The sequence below is a fragment of the Vipera ursinii genome (genome assembly GCF_947247035.1).
Source record: "Vipera ursinii genome assembly, chromosome: W".
Lineage (NCBI taxonomy): Eukaryota > Metazoa > Chordata > Lepidosauria > Squamata > Viperidae > Vipera > Vipera ursinii.
In genome coordinates, this window is record NC_139522.1 from 37,663,682 (window position 1) to 37,681,689 (window position 18,008).

The 18,008-nt window shown below is 39.1% G+C and overlaps 1 protein-coding gene across 1 annotated transcript in view; it reads right to left on the reverse strand.

The window, feature by feature from the left end:
* The window catches only part of LOC310648256 (nucleolar transcription factor 1-like), a 254,864-nt gene that overhangs the window by 11,744 nt on the left and 225,112 nt on the right, over window positions 1-18,008 (reverse strand). The window contains exons 14-20 of the mRNA XM_083376002.1: window positions 17,754-17,909; window positions 17,181-17,291; window positions 12,976-13,064; window positions 11,803-11,992; window positions 11,497-11,544; window positions 9,858-9,941; window positions 3,255-3,380 (exon numbers count right to left, since the gene is read on the reverse strand). Coding sequence (XP_083232128.1) covers window positions 3,255-3,380; window positions 9,858-9,941; window positions 11,497-11,544; window positions 11,803-11,992; window positions 12,976-13,064; window positions 17,181-17,291; window positions 17,754-17,909 — 804 coding nt within the window. The remainder of the gene's footprint in view (window positions 1-3,254; window positions 3,381-9,857; window positions 9,942-11,496; window positions 11,545-11,802; window positions 11,993-12,975; window positions 13,065-17,180; window positions 17,292-17,753; window positions 17,910-18,008) is intronic.

Genomic DNA, 18,008 nt, shown 5'->3' on the forward strand with positions numbered 1-18,008 from the left:
AGAATATCGTGCAAAAGTTCATTTCAGTAATACATCTTAAAAGGGGAAACTAATATATGAGATAGACTCATTACATGCAAAGCAAGATAGTTCAAGCCGTGATTTGTCATAATTGTGATGATTATGGCATACAGCTCATGAAAACCCCAAATCCACAATCTCAGAAAATTAGAATATTACATGCACTCAATAAAACAAGGAGTGTACATAGAACAATATCGGACCTCTGAAAAGTATAAGCATGCATATGTACTCAGTACTTGGTTTGGGCCCCTTCTGCAGCAATTACTGCCTCAATGCTGTGTGGCATGGAAGCTATCAGCCTGTGGCACTGCTGAGGTGTTATGGAAGACCAGGATGCTTCAATAACGGCCTTCAGCTCTTCTGCATTGTTCGGTCTCATGTCTCTCATCTTTCTCTTGGCAATGCCCCATAGATTCTCTATGGGGTTCAGGTCAGGCGAGTTTGCTGGCCAATCAAGCACAGTAATCCCACGGTCATTGAACCAGGTTTTGGTGCTTTTGGCAGTGTGGGCAGGTGCCAAGTCCTGCTGGAAAATGAAGTCAGCATCCCCATAAAGCTCGTCTGCGGAAGGAAGCATGAAGTGCTCCAAAATCTCCTGGTAGACGGCTGCGTTGACCCTGGACTTAATGAAGCACAGTGGATCAACACCAGCAGATGACATGGCTCCCCAAATCAACACAGACTGTGGAAACTTCACACTGGACTTCAAGCATCTTGCAGTGTGTGCCTCTCCATTCTTCCTCCAGACTCTGGGTCCTTGGTTTCCAAATGAGATGCAAAAGTTGCTCTCATCAGAAAAGAGGACTTTGGACCACTGAGCAACAGACCAGGTCTGTTTTTCTTTAGCCCAGGTAAGAGGCTTCTGACGTTTGTTGTTCAGGAGCGGCTTGACAAGAGGAATACGACATTTGAAACCCATGTCCAGGATCCGTCTGTGTGTGGTGGCTCTTGATGCACTGACTCCAGCCTCAGTCCACTCCTTGTGGAAGTCCCCAACACTTTTGAATGGCCTTTTCCTGACAATCCTCTCCAGGCTGCACTTTGGGAACATCCAACTTCTTTTGCAATTACCTTTTGAGGCTTTCCCTCCTTATGGAGGGTGTCAATGATGGTTTTCTGCACAACTGTCAGGTCAGCAGTCTTCCCCATGATTGTGATTCCTCCTGAACCAGACTGAGAGACCATTTAAAGGCTCAGGAACCCTTTGCAGGTGTTATGGCTTAATTAGCTGATTAGAGTGGGACACTTTGAGCCTAGAATATTGCACCTTTTCACAATATTCTAATTTTCTGAGATTGTGGATTTGGGGGTTTTCATGAGCTGTACGCCATAATCATCACAATTATGACAAATCACAGCTTGAACTATCTTGCTTTGCATGTAATAAGTCTATCTCATATATTAGTTTCCCCTTTTAAGTTGCATTACTGAAATAAATGAACTTTTGCATGATATTCTAATTTTTCGAGTTTCACCTGTATGTGCAGGAATCTTGTGAAACTTTGCATTTGGGTCAAACTATACAAGGTTCAACTGCATTCAAGGGAGGTTGGGCTTTTTTCTCTTGCGACTGTGTAGAGACTCTAAACTCCTCCTCTTGGCTCTGCCAGTCTCTCTCCTACAATTAGAAAAGTATGTGTTTGACTTAAAGCAGTTAATATTTCTTGGGTTACTGCATTTCCACAGATGGAATCCAAATGGATCTCCAGAAAGTCCATGTAGCGCTGTTATGGCAAGCCCCCTGTAACACAAAGGATGGTCAGAGTTTCCTAGGCTTTGTGAACTTTTACAGAAAGTTTATTCCAAACTTTGCACATAAAGTTAAACCTTTAACTCAGTTGTTAAAAAAGGGAGTGAAATTTGCTTGGATGGAAACAGAGCAGGTTTCATTCGAAGAGTTAAAACAGCTCTTTGCCCAACAGCCAACACCCCAAACCTTCCAAGAGATTTATTGTCCAGATTGATGCCTCTAAATGTAGCTATCAGCACAGTACTTTTGCAGAAGATCAGGGGAGGAGGCTGCCTTTTGCCTTTTACTCCAGACACTGACTTCCCCAGAAAGAAATTATGACATTTTAAACAAAGAACTGTTAACAGTAAATATCAATGGAGGCATTTCTTGGAAGGGGCATGTTACCCCACTGAAGTCCATACTGACCATAAGAATCTGGAAATGCTGTAGACAATTAAGCCACTTTCCCCAAGACAAGTGAGATTGAGTGATTTTTTCTCTCACTTTGACTTTTATATTACCTATGTACCAGGCTTGAATAATTTGATGTCAGATGCACTATCCCATAAGCATCTCGAGTCTAGGAGAAGGGGTATAGGACTGCAGTACTTAATCCATTGGGGGGATTATCTAGAGTCAGAATGTTCCTGGGAAAATCCTGACTTGATGCAGCGATTCCACCAGCATTTCCCAGACAAGTGAAGGCCTTCCAAACTCCCAACTCTCTGCCCCATACCAGAGCCTGACCAAGAACCTGTAAGTGAAGGGGTTAACCTGGCAGAGGGGCCCTTCTCGAGGGGGACATGGTGGCTGATGAGGCCCAACCATCCATTTCTGGCCTTCTAGAATGTAGATATTTTGCAGAACGCACCACCTGATGCAATGGAGTCTTCAGAGGCGGGGGGGGGGCAGAGGATTCCTTTGAACTGGCTTCGCTCCCCCCCAAGCTCTCGTGAGAACTCAGACAATGAAGACAACATGGCAGTGGGAGGGGGCTGTTGTGGGGTGGGGAGTGATGTTGGAGAGCAACTGTCCCAGTTGGGAGAAGGGTTCAAGCAGGGAATTAGCCTGGACTCATTATGTAAACACAAGAGGGCAAGGTCTGACACCCGCCCAAATGTCTTTGAGCTTTAACTAGTCTTTCCCAGGTGAAAGCTGCCACTCTGGGGAGATTCCTTTATTATGCCAGAGAATAAAGTAGTAGTTCGAACTCTGGTTGTTCATGCCTGTAGATAATAAGGCTGTTACTGAACATCTGTAAAATGTCTTTCAACACCCCCCACCCCCATTTTTTTAAAAAATATCCTTAACTGTGGCTTTCTGGAATATTTCAGTAGAAAAGACAGCTGTAACTAAGAAGTGCTTAAAAGAAATTTCCAGTGCTAAGATGCTTTGTTGGAAATAGGAAACTGCTGTATCCTGAGAGAAGGAAACCATTTCAAGCAACTTTGGAGGAGCCCAGATTATCTAAAGCTCTTGGGGATAAGCAGAGTCTTACCTCTTCCCCATCTTCACTCTCCTCTTCACTACTTGAATCTGAAGAATCTTCTCCCTCCTCAGAGGAGTCACCATTGTCTTCCTCATCTTCCTCTTCATCATCATCTTCATCATCTTCCTCAGAGTCCTGTGAATATAGAGACGTAGATTAAAAAATAAACATGTTAACAGCCGAATGAAAGGGACTTATGAGGACTACAATGAATTAAATCTAAAGCAGCCAAACATATTCCCAGTTCTAAAACATAATGCCTTACATGTAGTCCTTGACTTACAATCATAACTGAGCTTGGAAATATGGTTGTACGTTGTGCCAGTTATGTGCAGCTCCACCTTAATTTGATTCAAGTAAGCATGCAAGCATTCCAAGATGCTTACCAAATAATATCATTGTCCTATGGCTGCAATGGAGAACAATTCCTCCCTTATTACTGATTGGCAGGAAGAGAGCTATTGGGAAAATTTAGAAGTGTTGTAATAATAAGATCAAAAATGGGAAAGGTCCTTTGGATCTGGTGTGCCACACCTTTTCTTCGGCTTGCCTAATAGCTGCCTTATCCCAAGAAAATATGGGTTTGAGTTATTTATATTTATTTGTTTGCTTGTATCCCTTTATTTTTACAAATAACTCAAGGTGAACATATCCAACACACCTTCCTCCTCCTATTGTCCCCACAACAACCCTGTGAAGTGGGTTGGGCTGAGAGTGACTGGCCCAAAGTCACCCAGCTGGCTTTCAAGGCTAAGGTGGGACTTGAACTCACAGTCTCCTGCTTTCTAGCCTGGTGTGTCAACCACTAGATCAAACTGGCTCTCTGGCTCTGGAGGTAGCAAGTAGGTACAATCATTAGACACAGGCCTATCACTGCCTTCTTTAGAAACACTTATTTTCCTGGGAAAGTTCAGGAGAAGACATAGTCCAGCAAGGACTCCTCCAGATCTGAAGAAATGTTCCCACTTTGGATCTGAATATTGCATGCAGGTAGTCCTCGACTTACAACAGTTTATTTAGTAACCGTTCAAAGTTACAACAGCACTGAAAAAGTGACTTATGACCATTTTTCACACTTATGACCATTGCAGCATCCCCATGGTACCATGATTTACATTCGGATGCTTGACAACTGACTCACATTTATGATAGTGGTAGTGTCTCGGAGTCATGTGATCCCCTTTTGCAACCTTCTGACAAGCAAAGTCAATGGGGAAACCAGATTCATTTAACAACTGTGTTAATAATTTAAGAACTGCAGTGATTCACTTAACAAATATGGTGAGAAAAGTTGTAAAACTCACTTAACAAATTTCTCACTTAACAACGTAAATGTTGGGCTCAATTGTCGTAGGTTGAGGACTACCTGTACTTCTAGAAGACTTGTATCTCTGTTTAAGAGTGTTAGAGATTAAATTTGGTTTGGGTGACAATATTATATAATGGAGTAAAAGCACCTTTAAGGAGTTAAACGGCCTAAGGGTGTGGCTGTAATTATTCCACATAAAAGAGAGTTAGATGTTACACATAGTTGCTCTCTCTTGCTCTTGTATATGTGTTTGATGTTAGTGTTTGGATACCTCTTGTTCTCTTGTTTGCTAACCTGATATTTATTCTCTCAAGAATCAACTGCTTGCTACAGTGTATATTGTTTTTGATATTGGTAAGCAGCTTTTGTATTTTGATACTATGTTTTTATGGACTGACTTTTATGTGCATGATACTGGATTGATATTTGGACTATTTCTTACTGTGTTTCTTTTTGTTGTCTGAGTAAAAATAAGTTATAAAACTCATGTTAGTGCATTACTGTTTGCCTAAGAGTCCCAGTACAACTTCCACTGTGTATTACTAATATTCTGTTAAACAAACCATTTTTTTCAACAACATATCCTAACAATGGTTATGGGCCCAGATCCAGTGTGGTGCTGAGGACAGGCACAGTATTGTATTTATATTTCCTAACTGAGTTTTCAAATTCAGACAATGGCACAAGGACTATTCAATCCATTCTGCATTACCCGGCTTAATGGGTCAAACTACGTATCCTGGTCTACACAATGTAGTTTGCTATTACAAAATCAAGGTCTTTGGAAAATAGTCCATAATCCTCCTGATGTAAATGCCTGGGATCCAACTAATGAAGAAGATAACAAGAAGATTGTAGACTTCAATAAAGACAATGATAAGGCTTTATCTATCATTGGGCTAACATTAGGAGACCAACAGCTAGTCCATGTGCGTGGAGAAGAATCTGCTGCTAAATGTTGGGCTAAGTTGAAAAAGATTTTTGTTCGGGACAGTGTTGGTGCTCATATAAATCTTACCAGAAAGCTATTTAAAGCTAGACTGGAAAAGAATGGCGATATGTTAGCTCACCTTAACTTTATAAAAGCAACTTTGTTGGAACTGCAAGAAAAAGAACTTATTTTCTCAGAGCTTCACCAGGTTTACATCATTTTATCATCATTGGATGAGAGCTACGATGCCTTTGTATCGTCCTTGGAGGTTTTGTCCAAAGAAGACCTAACTGTTTCTTCAATAACTGGAAGGTTGTTGGAAGAGTCAAGATGTCGTATGGAGAGAAAACAGTTGAGAGAGCCATTGCAACAAGAAATAAGGAAGACTGAATCTGCTTATATTTTAAGGAAATGCTTTAATTGTGGGTTAAAGGGACATATTGCTAAGTTTTGTCAGAATAGTAATTGTCAGAGAAAGGAAAGCCATAGAAAGAATAAAAAGCTGATTAATGTAGCTGTAGCTAATAGAACTACTAATAACCACAATTGGTGGGTGGTAGATAGTGGAGCTACACACTGTATTTCAAAAATAAAAAGGGATTTTGATAATATAAGGTCTAGTAAAAAATATATTTCTATGGCTAATGGCTGGAGAGTCAAGGTCTCTGGAGAGGGTAAGGTTTACTGTTCATTTTTAAAACAAAATTTGGAAATGCTATATGTTCCCAGATGTGATTATAATTTATTATCAGTTAAGGCATTATTGGAAGCAGGTTTTAAAGTTACTTTCCAAGGGGAGGAATGTCTTATTCAAAAGAATGAAGTGAATTTAATAGCTAGGATGAAAGATGGTTTGTTTGTAATTAGCAATGATCCTATAATAATGGCTACTACTTGTACAAATCAAAAACCACATGATGAATGTATTCATTTATTACATAGAAGATTGGGTCATGTGAATTTTAATACACTAAAAAGAACTGTAGCTTTGTCTAATGGGTTTAAGTTAAAGGCTTGTAAGAAATATCTGCAGTGTAATGTATGTGGTAGAGAAAAGAGCAGGGCAGCACCAGCTAATAGGTTAGATGGATTTAAAACCACAACTCCATTAGAACTGGTATTTATGGATTTGATAGGTCCTATGAAACCCAGTTTAGGGGGTGCTTGCTACATATTAAATATTCTAGACCATTATAGCAGATATGGGTTCTGTTATCTCCTTACGTCAAAAACTGAAACTACACAAACAATATCTAATTGGCTCAAGTTTGTACAAAGGAAAACTCAGTTAAATGTAAAAACCATAATAACAGACAATGGAACTGAGTTTGTTAATAAACAGTTCAATGAGCTGTTAGTTTCAGAGGGAATAGAGCATAGACGTACAGCTCCTTATAGACCTCAGCATAACGCATTTGTTGAACGGAGGGGCCAAACATTGGAAGCTATGATTAGATCTATGATTGAAGATTCTGGTTTACCTGATAGCTTATGGGGAGAAGCAGCAAAATGTGCTAATCATATTTTAAACAATGTGGTTAGTTCAGCTACAGGTAAAATTCCTTATACCTTATGGTTTAAGAGAAAACCAAATCTTAGTTATATTCACACATTTGGGACACCTGCTTGGGTACATATTCCAAGTTCAATAAGAAATAAAGGAGAACATAGAGCTAAACAATTATTTTTTGTTGGCTATGAGTTAAACCATAAGTCTTATCGGTTCTGGGAGAAAGGTACTAAAAACATTTATTGTAGTTCTAGCGCTGTTTTTCAAGAACAGTCAGGCTGGGAAAGGGTAGAAGATATTGTATATATTCCTCAACAAGATTTAACTAACTCTTCAAATGAAAGTGATAAAGAAGAGGAGGAACTTGCTAGAGAGATCAAACAAGAACCACTGATAGGGGAGACAGGAGAGGAAGAAGATAATAATGTAAATGTACCTATAAGTCCAATAATTCTCAGAAGGTCTAACAGGGAAAGACGACAGCCTGATCGTTTTGAGGCAGGTTTAATTTGTCAAATAGACATTGAACCTTCTAATGTTGAAGAAATAAAAATGTATCCTGAGAATGAAAGAAAGAATTGGAAAGTAGCTATGGATAAAGAAATAAAGTCTTTGCAAGATCTTAATGTTTATCAAGAGGTTAAAATACCTAAAACAGAAAAGTTAATTGGATGTAAATGGGTTTTTAAACTGAAAGAAAGTGTTACAGGAGAGGTAATACATAAAGCAAGATTAGTTGCTCAAGGATTTGCACAGAATAATAGTGATTATGATGTAGTATTTTCCCCAACGTTAAGAGCTTCCACTCTTAGGGCTGCTTTAGTTTGGGCTGCAAATAAGAATTATAGTATAAAACATGTAGATATTGAAACTGCTTATTTGTATGCAACATTAAACCATGATATATATATGAAAGTTCCATCAGGAATAGAAAGTAAGGTAGGGTACTGTTGGAAACTGAATAAGAGTTTGTATGGTTTAAAACAGTCAGGTTATGAGTGGAATAGATGTTTAGTAAAAGAGTTAAATAGTTTGGGATTTAAAGCTAGTATTGCAGATCCTTGTTTATTTATAAAACAGCAAAATAGTGAATTATCATTGTTATTATTATTCACTGATGATATTGCTATTATAGCAAAAGATGAAACAGAAACTGAAAGAATAATTTCAGGGTTAAAAAGAAAATTTAGAGTAAAAGATCTAGGAGCTATTAGTCATTATCTAGGGCTGGATATTGTCAGGACTAGTAAAGGATTTAAACTGTCTCAAGCTAAGAAAATTAATGGTTTGCTGAAACGTTATAATATGGAAAACTGTAAACCAGTAAAAACACCTATGGTTCAAGGTTTTGAGAGTTCAGCAGATAACAGCAATGTCTTTGATAAAAAGATATATCAATCATTAATAGGCAGCTTGATGTATTTATGTAATTGGTCAAGACCTGACATAGCATTTGCAGTTAATCATTTAGCTAGATATTGTGAGAATCCTACAACCAGATGTTGGCAAGGTGCGAAAAGAGTTTTAAGATATTTGAAACACACCATACATTATTCTCTATATCTAGAGCCAACAAAGGAATTAGAACTAAAAGCATTTGCAGATGCTAGTTTTGCATCTGATACTGTAACCAGGAAATCCACTTCAGGATTGGTTGTATTATTGGGAAACGCTTTAGTAGGATGGAGGTCTAACAGACAGAAGCATATAAGCTTATCAACAACTGAATCTGAATTTTCTTGTTTATCTTTATTATGTACTGAGCTATTGGTATGGAAACAATTATTGTTTGATATGGGTTTACATTGTAATGAACCAATAAAAGTGTATGAAGACAATCAAGCAGCTATAAAATTAGCAACTAATGCTGCAGTGAAAACTAGATCAAAACATACGGATCTACGGTATTTAAATGTCAGACAATGTGTTAAAGATAATTTGATTAAACTGGAATATTGTGCAACTGAAGATAATATTGCTGACCAGTTTACTAAAGCTCAGGGTGCTATAAAGCATAAATCTGTTTGTGATATGTGTAATTTGAGATTGTAAAAATATATGTATAATATGCCACCCAAAAAGGGGAGATTGTTAGAGATTAAATTTGGTTTGGGTGACAATATTATATAATGGAGTAAAAGCACCTTTAAGGAGTTAAACGGCCTAAGGGTGTGGCTGTAATTATTCCACATAAAAGAGAGTTAGATGTTACACATAGTTGCTCTCTCTTGCTCTTGTATATGTGTTTGATGTTAGTGTTTGGATACCTCTTGTTCTCTTGTTTGCTAACCTGATATTTATTCTCTCAAGAATCAACTGCTTGCTACAGTGTATATTGTTTTTGATATTGGTAAGCAGCTTTTGTATTTTGATACTATGTTTTTATGGACTGACTTTTATGTGCATGATACTGGATTGATATTTGGACTATTTCTTACTGTGTTTCTTTTTGTTGTCTGAGTAAAAATAAGTTATAAAACTCATGTTAGTGCATTACTGTTTGCCTAAGAGTCCCAGTACAACTTCCACTGTGTATTACTAATATTCTGTTAAACAAACCATTTTTTTCAACAACATATCCTAACAAAGAGAAAAGGTAAAAAGGAAGTTCATCTTGGGTCCTAAGGACCCTGGGACTAGGATTAGCCAGAAGATCCATCAGCTGTAGAAACATTGTTCTGCTCTCATTCCTGCTGAAAAAAAAACAACCCAAAACCAAGTGTTGGGTACAAAGTTTCTGGATTTTACAGTATTTCCAAGATTCAGTTACTAGTTTGAAAATATCAGCTGACCCTAGGAATAACATTTTCTGTTTGGACTTTTTCACCAGGTAATTTTAGCTGTGTAACATAGAAATGGCACTGTTAAAATACTTACTGACTTGGACTGCATTGAAGGTTTTATTTTAGGGTTTGGGCCTCGCATCTTCCCCATATTCTTACGTTTCTGATGACAAAGAAGAGAAAGGTAAGAGAGGCAATCAACATGGGAGACAGCTGCATTCCTTTCTACAAATCAAGGATGTAAAGGAGGCACAATTTGCCTTGGCTACATTTTTCATCCTTACAGAATTACAGCCTGTGGCCCTAAAACATACCCTTGAACATATGGCACTGTAGAATCTGATGCCAAAATCGGTACAATGATAAGACCTTGAAGACAAAACTAACGTGACCCTTCCACCCAAGGATAATGTACACATAGAGTTCTCCTTAATCTCCAGTAGCCTCACACTTATTCTTTACTGCAGGGGGCACCAAGAATTATTTTTAATATTTTGGGGCAGACTAAGGGCTGCAAAGTGATTGGGATTGCTTCTGGGCAAGAGGGATTTTGGTGGTTTTCTTTGCTTTTAGCATAGTGATATGTATACTTTGGGGTATATCTTAACAGTTTTTACATGTTTTCCATCCCCAAATGGCATGGAATTTTACAAGCAGATTTCAGGAGTAAGGGTCAGAAGGGGTTTGTAAGAGCCACAAAAATAGGATCTCAAGGTCACAAAAATTGCCCACTCCTAACATATCACTACCACCAATTTCCCTTGAACTTGATTTTGAATATCTGGAAATTGACCACACATCTGCTCCTTTCATTTCGGTTATCAAGTCAGCAATTTCTAAACAGTTGTGCCCAGACCACATTTTCTTGCATTATAACCTCTGTATAGTAGTTTTTGCAAACTTTTATCCTACCCTGATGTAGTACCCCGTGGTGAGCATCCAGATGAAAGGCAGCCAGCATATATACTAGCTAACTTGGTCTTCCCCAACCTGACTGCATTTCTGCAGATGATGGAAGCTATCCTCTAGAATCTCTAGAAGACATCAGTTTGGAAAAGGTTAACTAAGCATATATATAACTGGAATGACTGGGTAATTTATTTGTTGTCCAACAAGATTTCATCTTTACCTTCAGCATGAATGTTTGGTGCAATTGAAGTGCTAAAGAAAAGGCACTATGTTCTAATTTCAGTTTCACTGCCAGCCAGCCATGAGCACACATACTTGGGACTAAAAAGTTGGAAGTGGATGAAGGTGCATGGTCAACCTGTCACCTCTGTTTGTGTTCTGCTGCAGTTAGTAGCCACTTCAGTATTGCTATCCCTGAAAACAACACATCATGAGCCCAAATCTCTATTAACTCTAAAAACATTCACCTCCTCATGTTCTATTAATATGAAGAACCTACTGCACAACATGTACCCTGAAATTAGCAGTTAGTAGCCACTTCAGTATTGCTATCCCTGAAAACAACACATCATGAGCCCAAATCTCTATTAACTCTAAAAACATTCACCTCCTCATGTTCTATTAATATGAAGAACCTACTGCACAACATGTACCCTGAAATGAAATGCCTGGCAGGCAAATGCCACCTTCCTTTCAGAGCTCCAGCCCTTTCCAAGTTACACTCCATTTCAAGCATAAACCTCAAGAAACATCCTTTTCAGACCAACAGATATGCAATCTCCCTGCACAAATACTTGCAAGACACTAACACTGGAGGTATGCTCTTTGTAGGCAGCTCTCTCTTGTGGTGACAAGGTCTGTAGAGAAAATGGAAATACAAGATTAAAAGCTGATCAGTGAATCAGGACAGTTGAGAACTAACGAGACTTGAGAAATCTGAATTAAAAGTCACAAAGGACCCACAACTGTGTGTCACTGATAAAGGAGAACAGTATTTCACGTAGAAGCTAGGACTTCACTTAATTTCTCAGTGGCTAATTACTGCATCTTTATTTTATTGTAACTTATCAAGGAGCTGTTACCTGCCCTCCTCCCTTCCCCAGTTCACAGCTCACCTTGAGCCACATATCCAGATGCACTCTGTACTGTTTCTGTTGTTCTTCGGCCAACTTTTTATACTGATCCTTTTGGTTCTGAGAGATCCGTTGCCAGCGGCTCCCAATCTCTACCATCCGCTCCTTCAGAGGAAGGTGGTTGAGTTCACCATTTGAAAGCAGCTCCTGAGAAAATTTCTGATATCCATTCCTGATACACACAAGTCAGGAAAATTGTCTATTACTCTAACTTCTCTTCCAATGTCAACAATTTCATATATGGGAATTAACACTGGGAGATATTTCTGGCCATTACACTCTAGACTCATTAACAAAGTTATCAAAGGTAGGGCTTTGTAGATGAAAAAAATGAAGCCATGTGGATAATTAGTGGCTCAAATCATTGTTATAATGACAAGCTTAGTTAACTAGTTAACTAGTTAACTAAGCAACATCTGTTTATCTGCCTCATTCCCTGCCACTTAACAATGAATGGCATGAGTCCCACAAAAGAAACGTGTAAAAAATCTCCATGTGTCCACCTCCCACAAGTCCTTACATACCTCCTTTACAAGGACTCTCCAGCAAAATATCTTTTCCCACCCAGCTTACGAGAGAAACCCAAACAAGCAACAGGAAGGTAAAGTGAGAAGCAACAGTATTCTTCAACAATTTCCAGACGCCTGTTTCCAGACACCTATTTAAACAAAAAATTTTCTTATGTCTCATGAAAGAAACTGAGAAGTTTCATGAGATCACAAATTCTAATTTTGCTTTTCTAAATTTTTGTAAAGTTATGCCCTTCTATTCTGCTGTTTGGCTGGGTTGTATGAGTGTGTGGGGTGGTGGGGTAGTGTGTATGCATACCATGTATCTTAACTTTAATATTTAGCTTTTTAAGATTTTTTAAAAAGTTGTTTTGGAAAAATGCTTTGAGAAGTTTACTGAATTTATTTATTAGATTTTTATCCCACATTTATTACTTTATAACTCCAAGTGGGTGAAAATATCTAATATTCCTTCCTCCTCCCATTAGCACCCTGTGTATCTTGTAAATAAAACAAAAGAATAGGAAAAAGCTTACTCCACCCCCAAATGTGACAGCTACACATACTAAGCAGCCAAGCCATAAAGGTACTTCTGAATTCAAACAGACAACCCCACATTCCTGCATCCTAATAAGCCAACACTTACATAGGAGGTTTCTTCGGTTCACCCTGAAATTTCATCTTCTTGGAGACACTTGTTGAACATGGTGATGCCCTCATCTCACTCAGTTCTCGCTACAAAAAGGAAAGGGAGGATAAAAGTCTGCCCTTTCCCATTTCCCTATTTGAGTTTTCACTGAGGAATGAGCAGTTAGGTCTACTTAACAACCATGAAACCTAGAAAATTTTAAAGCGCAATACTAACAACTAAAATTGTGGGTATAATAACAATAACAATAACAATAACTAATAATAATAATAATAATAATAGAAGAAGAAGAAGAAGAAGAAGAAGAAGTAGTTGTTGTTGAAAGGGACCTTGGAGGTCATCTAGTCCAACCCCCTGCTCAGGCAGGAAAACCTATACCATTTCAGACAAATGGCTCTCCAGTCTCTTCTTAAAATCTTCCAGTGTTGGAGCATTCACAGCTTCTGGAGGCAGGTAGTTCCACTGATTAATTGTTCTAACTGTCAGGAAGTTTCTCCTTAGTTCTAGGTTGCTTCTCTCCTTGACTAGTTTCCATCCGTTGCTTCTTGTCCTGCTTTCAGGTGCTTTGGAGAATAGCTTGACTCCCTCTTCTTTGGGGCAGCCCCTTAGATATTGGGACACTGCTATCATGTCACCCCTCACTCTTCTCTTTGTTAAACTACACATACCCAATTCCAGCAACCGTTCCCTATATGTTTTAGCCTCCAGTCCCCCAATCATCTTTGTTGCTCTTCTCTGTACCCTTTCTAGAGTCTCAACATCTTTTTCATATCATGGTGACCAAAACTGGATGCAGTATTCCAGGTGTGGCCTTACCAAGGCATTGTAAAGTGGTATTAGTACTTCATGTGATCTTGATTCTATCCCTCTGTTAATGCAGCCTAGCACTGTGTTGGCTTTTTTGGCAGCTGCAGCACACTGCTGGCTCATATTGAAGTGATTGTCTACTAGGACTCCGAGATCCTTCTCACAGTTACTACTATTGAGCAAGGTACCACCTATACTATACCTGTGCATTTGATTTTTCCTGCCTAAATGTAGAACCTTACTTTTTTCACCATTGAATTTCATTTTGTTAGGTAGTGCCCAGTGTTCAAGTCTGTCCAGATCCTCCTGTATTTTAAGCCTATCTTCTGGAGTATTGTCTATTCCTGCCAGCTTGGTATCTTTTCCAGAATCTTCCCAGGTATTGAGGTCAGGCTGATAGGTCTGTAGTTTCCTGGATCTATTTTTTCCCCTTTTTTGAAGATGGGAACTACATCAGCTCTGTTCCAGTCCTCTGGTAGTTCCCCAGTGCTCCAGGATCTTTTAAAAATATAGTTCAGTGGTTCTGAGATCACGTCTGCCAGTTCCTTGAGAACCTTGGGGTGTAATCCATCTGGTCCTGGTGATTTGTACTCGTCTAGGCTGAACAGGTGCTCACTTACCATTTTCTTGCCTATCTTGACTTGCGTTTCTATTCTGTTTTTTATGGCACTGGTTTTGGTAGGTTGGACTGTTTTTTCCCTTTGTGTAAAGACAGATGCAAAAAACGAGTTAAATAGTTCTGCTTTCTCCCTGTTGCTTGTCACCTTCTTGCCACTTTCACCCACTAATGGACCAATCATTTCCTTTACTTTTTTCTTGTTTTTTATATGTTGAAAGAAGCTTTTTTTGTTATTTTTGACTTTTGTCGCAAGCCTTAGTTCATTTTGAGCCTTAGCTTCCCTCACTTCATCTTTGCAGGCACGGGCTATTTGCTGATATTCTGCCTTAGTTATGTGCCCCTCTTTCCACTTCTTATACTTGTCCTTTTTAGCTTTCAATTTATCAGAGAGTTCTTTATGCAGCCATGCTGGCTTCTTTTGAGAGCTGTTATTTTTGTTCTTTGTTGGTATTGTGCTAGACTGGGCCTTTATTATCTCACTTTTCAAAATTTCCCAAGCTTCTTGAGTTGTTTTCCCCTTTAGGATTCTCATCCATGGAATTCTTCCCAAGGTCTCTCTAAGTTTATTGAAATTAGCTCTCTTAAAGTCCAAGACTCTAGTTTGACTGTATTCTATTGCTTGTGCTTCCATAATGTTGAATTCCAATATTGCATGATCACTTCCTCCCAAGGTTCCTGTGGCTTCAACACCTCCTATCATTTCATCTCTGTTAGTGGGAATTAGATCCAAAGTGATTAATCTCCTAGTTCCCTTCTCTACTTTTTGGGAGAGAAAGCTGTCTGCTAGGTTTGTCAGGAATCTGTTTGATCTTCCACTTGGTGCAGAGTTTGTCTCCCAGTTGATGTCAGGGTAATTAAAGTCCCTCATTACTATTGTGATGTGCTTCCTACATACAGTACCTTGGTTAGCTGACTAGCAAAAAGTTCATCTATTTCCTCTGCTTGGTTGGGCGGTCTATAGTATACACCTATGGCAATGTCATTTTTCCCCCTTTTATATTGACCCAAATGCATTCAAGTTTACAGTTTTCATCATTGTTGTGCTCTATTTCTGTACAGATAAAGTTATTTCTTATATATAGAGCAACTCCACCTCCTCTTTTGTTTAGTCTGTTTCTTTTAAATAGTTTAAATCCCTTTAGCTGTGTGTTCCATTTGTGGGTTTCGTCCCACCATGTTTTCGTAATGGCAACAATATCATATCTGCCCTCATTTACCTGAATTTCTAGTTCACCCTGCTTACTGTTCATACTCTGTGCATTGGTGTATAGACATTTGAGTCCTTTATGACTGACCCTGTGTTTACTTGCTACATAACTTGTGTGGTGCCTGACTTCCCCTATTTTCTTAGATTGCCGGGGACAGTGATGTTCTGTATCAATTAACTCACTGTCCCCATTGTTTAGTTTAAATGTTCCTCCAGAAAAGCTGTGAATTTATTGCCAAGTAACTCAGTCCCTTTCTTGGATGGATGCAAACCATCTCTTTTGTACATTTTTTCATTGGACCAGCTACAGACATCGTGACTAATATAACCGAAGCCTTCTCCTTTACACCACTCCTTTAGCCACATATTAAATTCTGCTATACGCTGGCCTTTTCCATTTTGCTCCTTATACACTGGTAAAACCTCTGAAAAAGTAAGCCTACAGCCTGTTCTGCTAAGTTCCTGCCCCAAGCTCTGGAAATCATTCTGCACAGAGAGTACATCTTTTTGGGACAGATCATTAGTGCCAAGATGTACAATAGCCTCCACATCACAGTCCTTGCTGGCATTCTTGATTATTTTAGAAATATGCTTCTTGTCCCTACTGGCAGTAGCACCTGGAAGACACCTGACCTCTTTCGAAACCTCTGTGTCCTTTCCTAAATTTACATCCCTTATAATTGAATCACCAACTAGAAGGTGGCTTCTCTTTTTGGATGCCTTTCTGTTCTTGCATGACTGGTGTGTAATACCAGATTCGCACTTCTCCCTGTCGAAAACAAGTTTTTCATCTTGGACCACGATCCCCTGCTTATTTGAGTTATTATCACAGATACCTTTACCTGTCTCCTTAATGTCGCTATTATGGTCAGAAAGGGCACTATATCTGTTGTGCAGGGACACAGCGAAAGCTTTGTGTTTTTGGTTCACAGATCTCACCCTGCCAGATCCCACGGTTGTCCACACTGCCCTTCTCCTGCAGGATCTTTGTGGTAGAGGGGGCTGATAGTACAGAGGCTCAATAGGGTAGAAGGGCTGAACAATCTGACACTTTGGGTAGGTAATGTCTAATCTTATTGAGCCATTTCAAGGGCCTGTATATTGCCAACAGGAATATTTTCAATGTATGTTCAAGCATATTTGCCTGCAGCTAGAAACCTGATTGTTTTTTTTTAAATGAAGACAGAGATTCTTGTTCTAAGCCTAATTTATTAAATTTATTTATTGCTCATTTCCACAAAAACTCTAGGCACTGTACAATAATAAATCCATACTAAAAATGATACAAGTAAAAAACTACAAGTGTCTAGATACAGACGACCTATTGTAAAATCTATATAGCACATGGAACATTTTACAGTTTAATCTGAAATCTGGGGGAATACCCTGATTTTAAGGGCTGTTTCAAATAAGGTGAGGGGGGGGCAGACAGATCTCAGGGGAAATGATGTTCCAGAGGGCATATTTCCTAGGTCCCAAATATGGAGCAGCTCAACTCTGTCCAGTTTCCTACATTCCTAAAGAAACCCTACAACATGCTTGCTCTAATAGAGTATAATTAATGCCAACCTCATATCGTTTTTGATCTTCTGCTGCTTTCTTGATCCACATAAGTTTCTCTTTTTTCTCCATATTATTCCAGGTAGTTTCCATGGCTTTTAGTGCTTTTCCCCTGTCATTCTGACATAAAAGAAAGAGTATTATCAGACTTTATAGCACTAGCACTTACATACCGCTTTACAGCACTCTCTAAGCAGTTTACAGAGTCAGCATATTCCCCCCAACAATCTGGGTCCTCATTTTACTGACCTTGGAAGGATGGAAGGCTGAGTCAACCTTGAGCCGGTCAGGATCCAACTCCTGGCAGTGGGCAAAGTTAGTGTGCAATACTGCCTTCTAACCACTGTGCCACCACGACTCCATAAAGTGCAAAATCATTCCAAAGATGCACTTCCAACCATTTCAAAAAGAAGGTAGAATGCATGTCTTTCCCTTTACAGTACAAACATACTCACTTAGCACATTCACTTCCTCTCTCTCCACCTAATTTCATGGCTTAACCTTTTGTCTTCAAGTCCCTCCCCAGCCCCCATTTCCTCCCAGAAAGTTGTTTCTGGTATTTTTGATATTTTCTCACTTTACCTTAAAGCGGGCAAGATAATCGCCAATAACACTTTGCTGCCAGATCTCCTCAGCAGTCTTGGGTGACTCAGGAAGTTTACCACGATCTTCCTTGTCAGAACCATGTTTTTTCTCTGTCTGAGCTTTCAGGGCAGACACACGAGCCTTATACTTGGCCTAGATGAGCAAAGAGCAAGTATGGTTAAAATCTATGAGTTAATCAAGATTTACTGGCTAGCCAAAAAGAAAGAACGAAAGATTGGCTGACTGAACCCC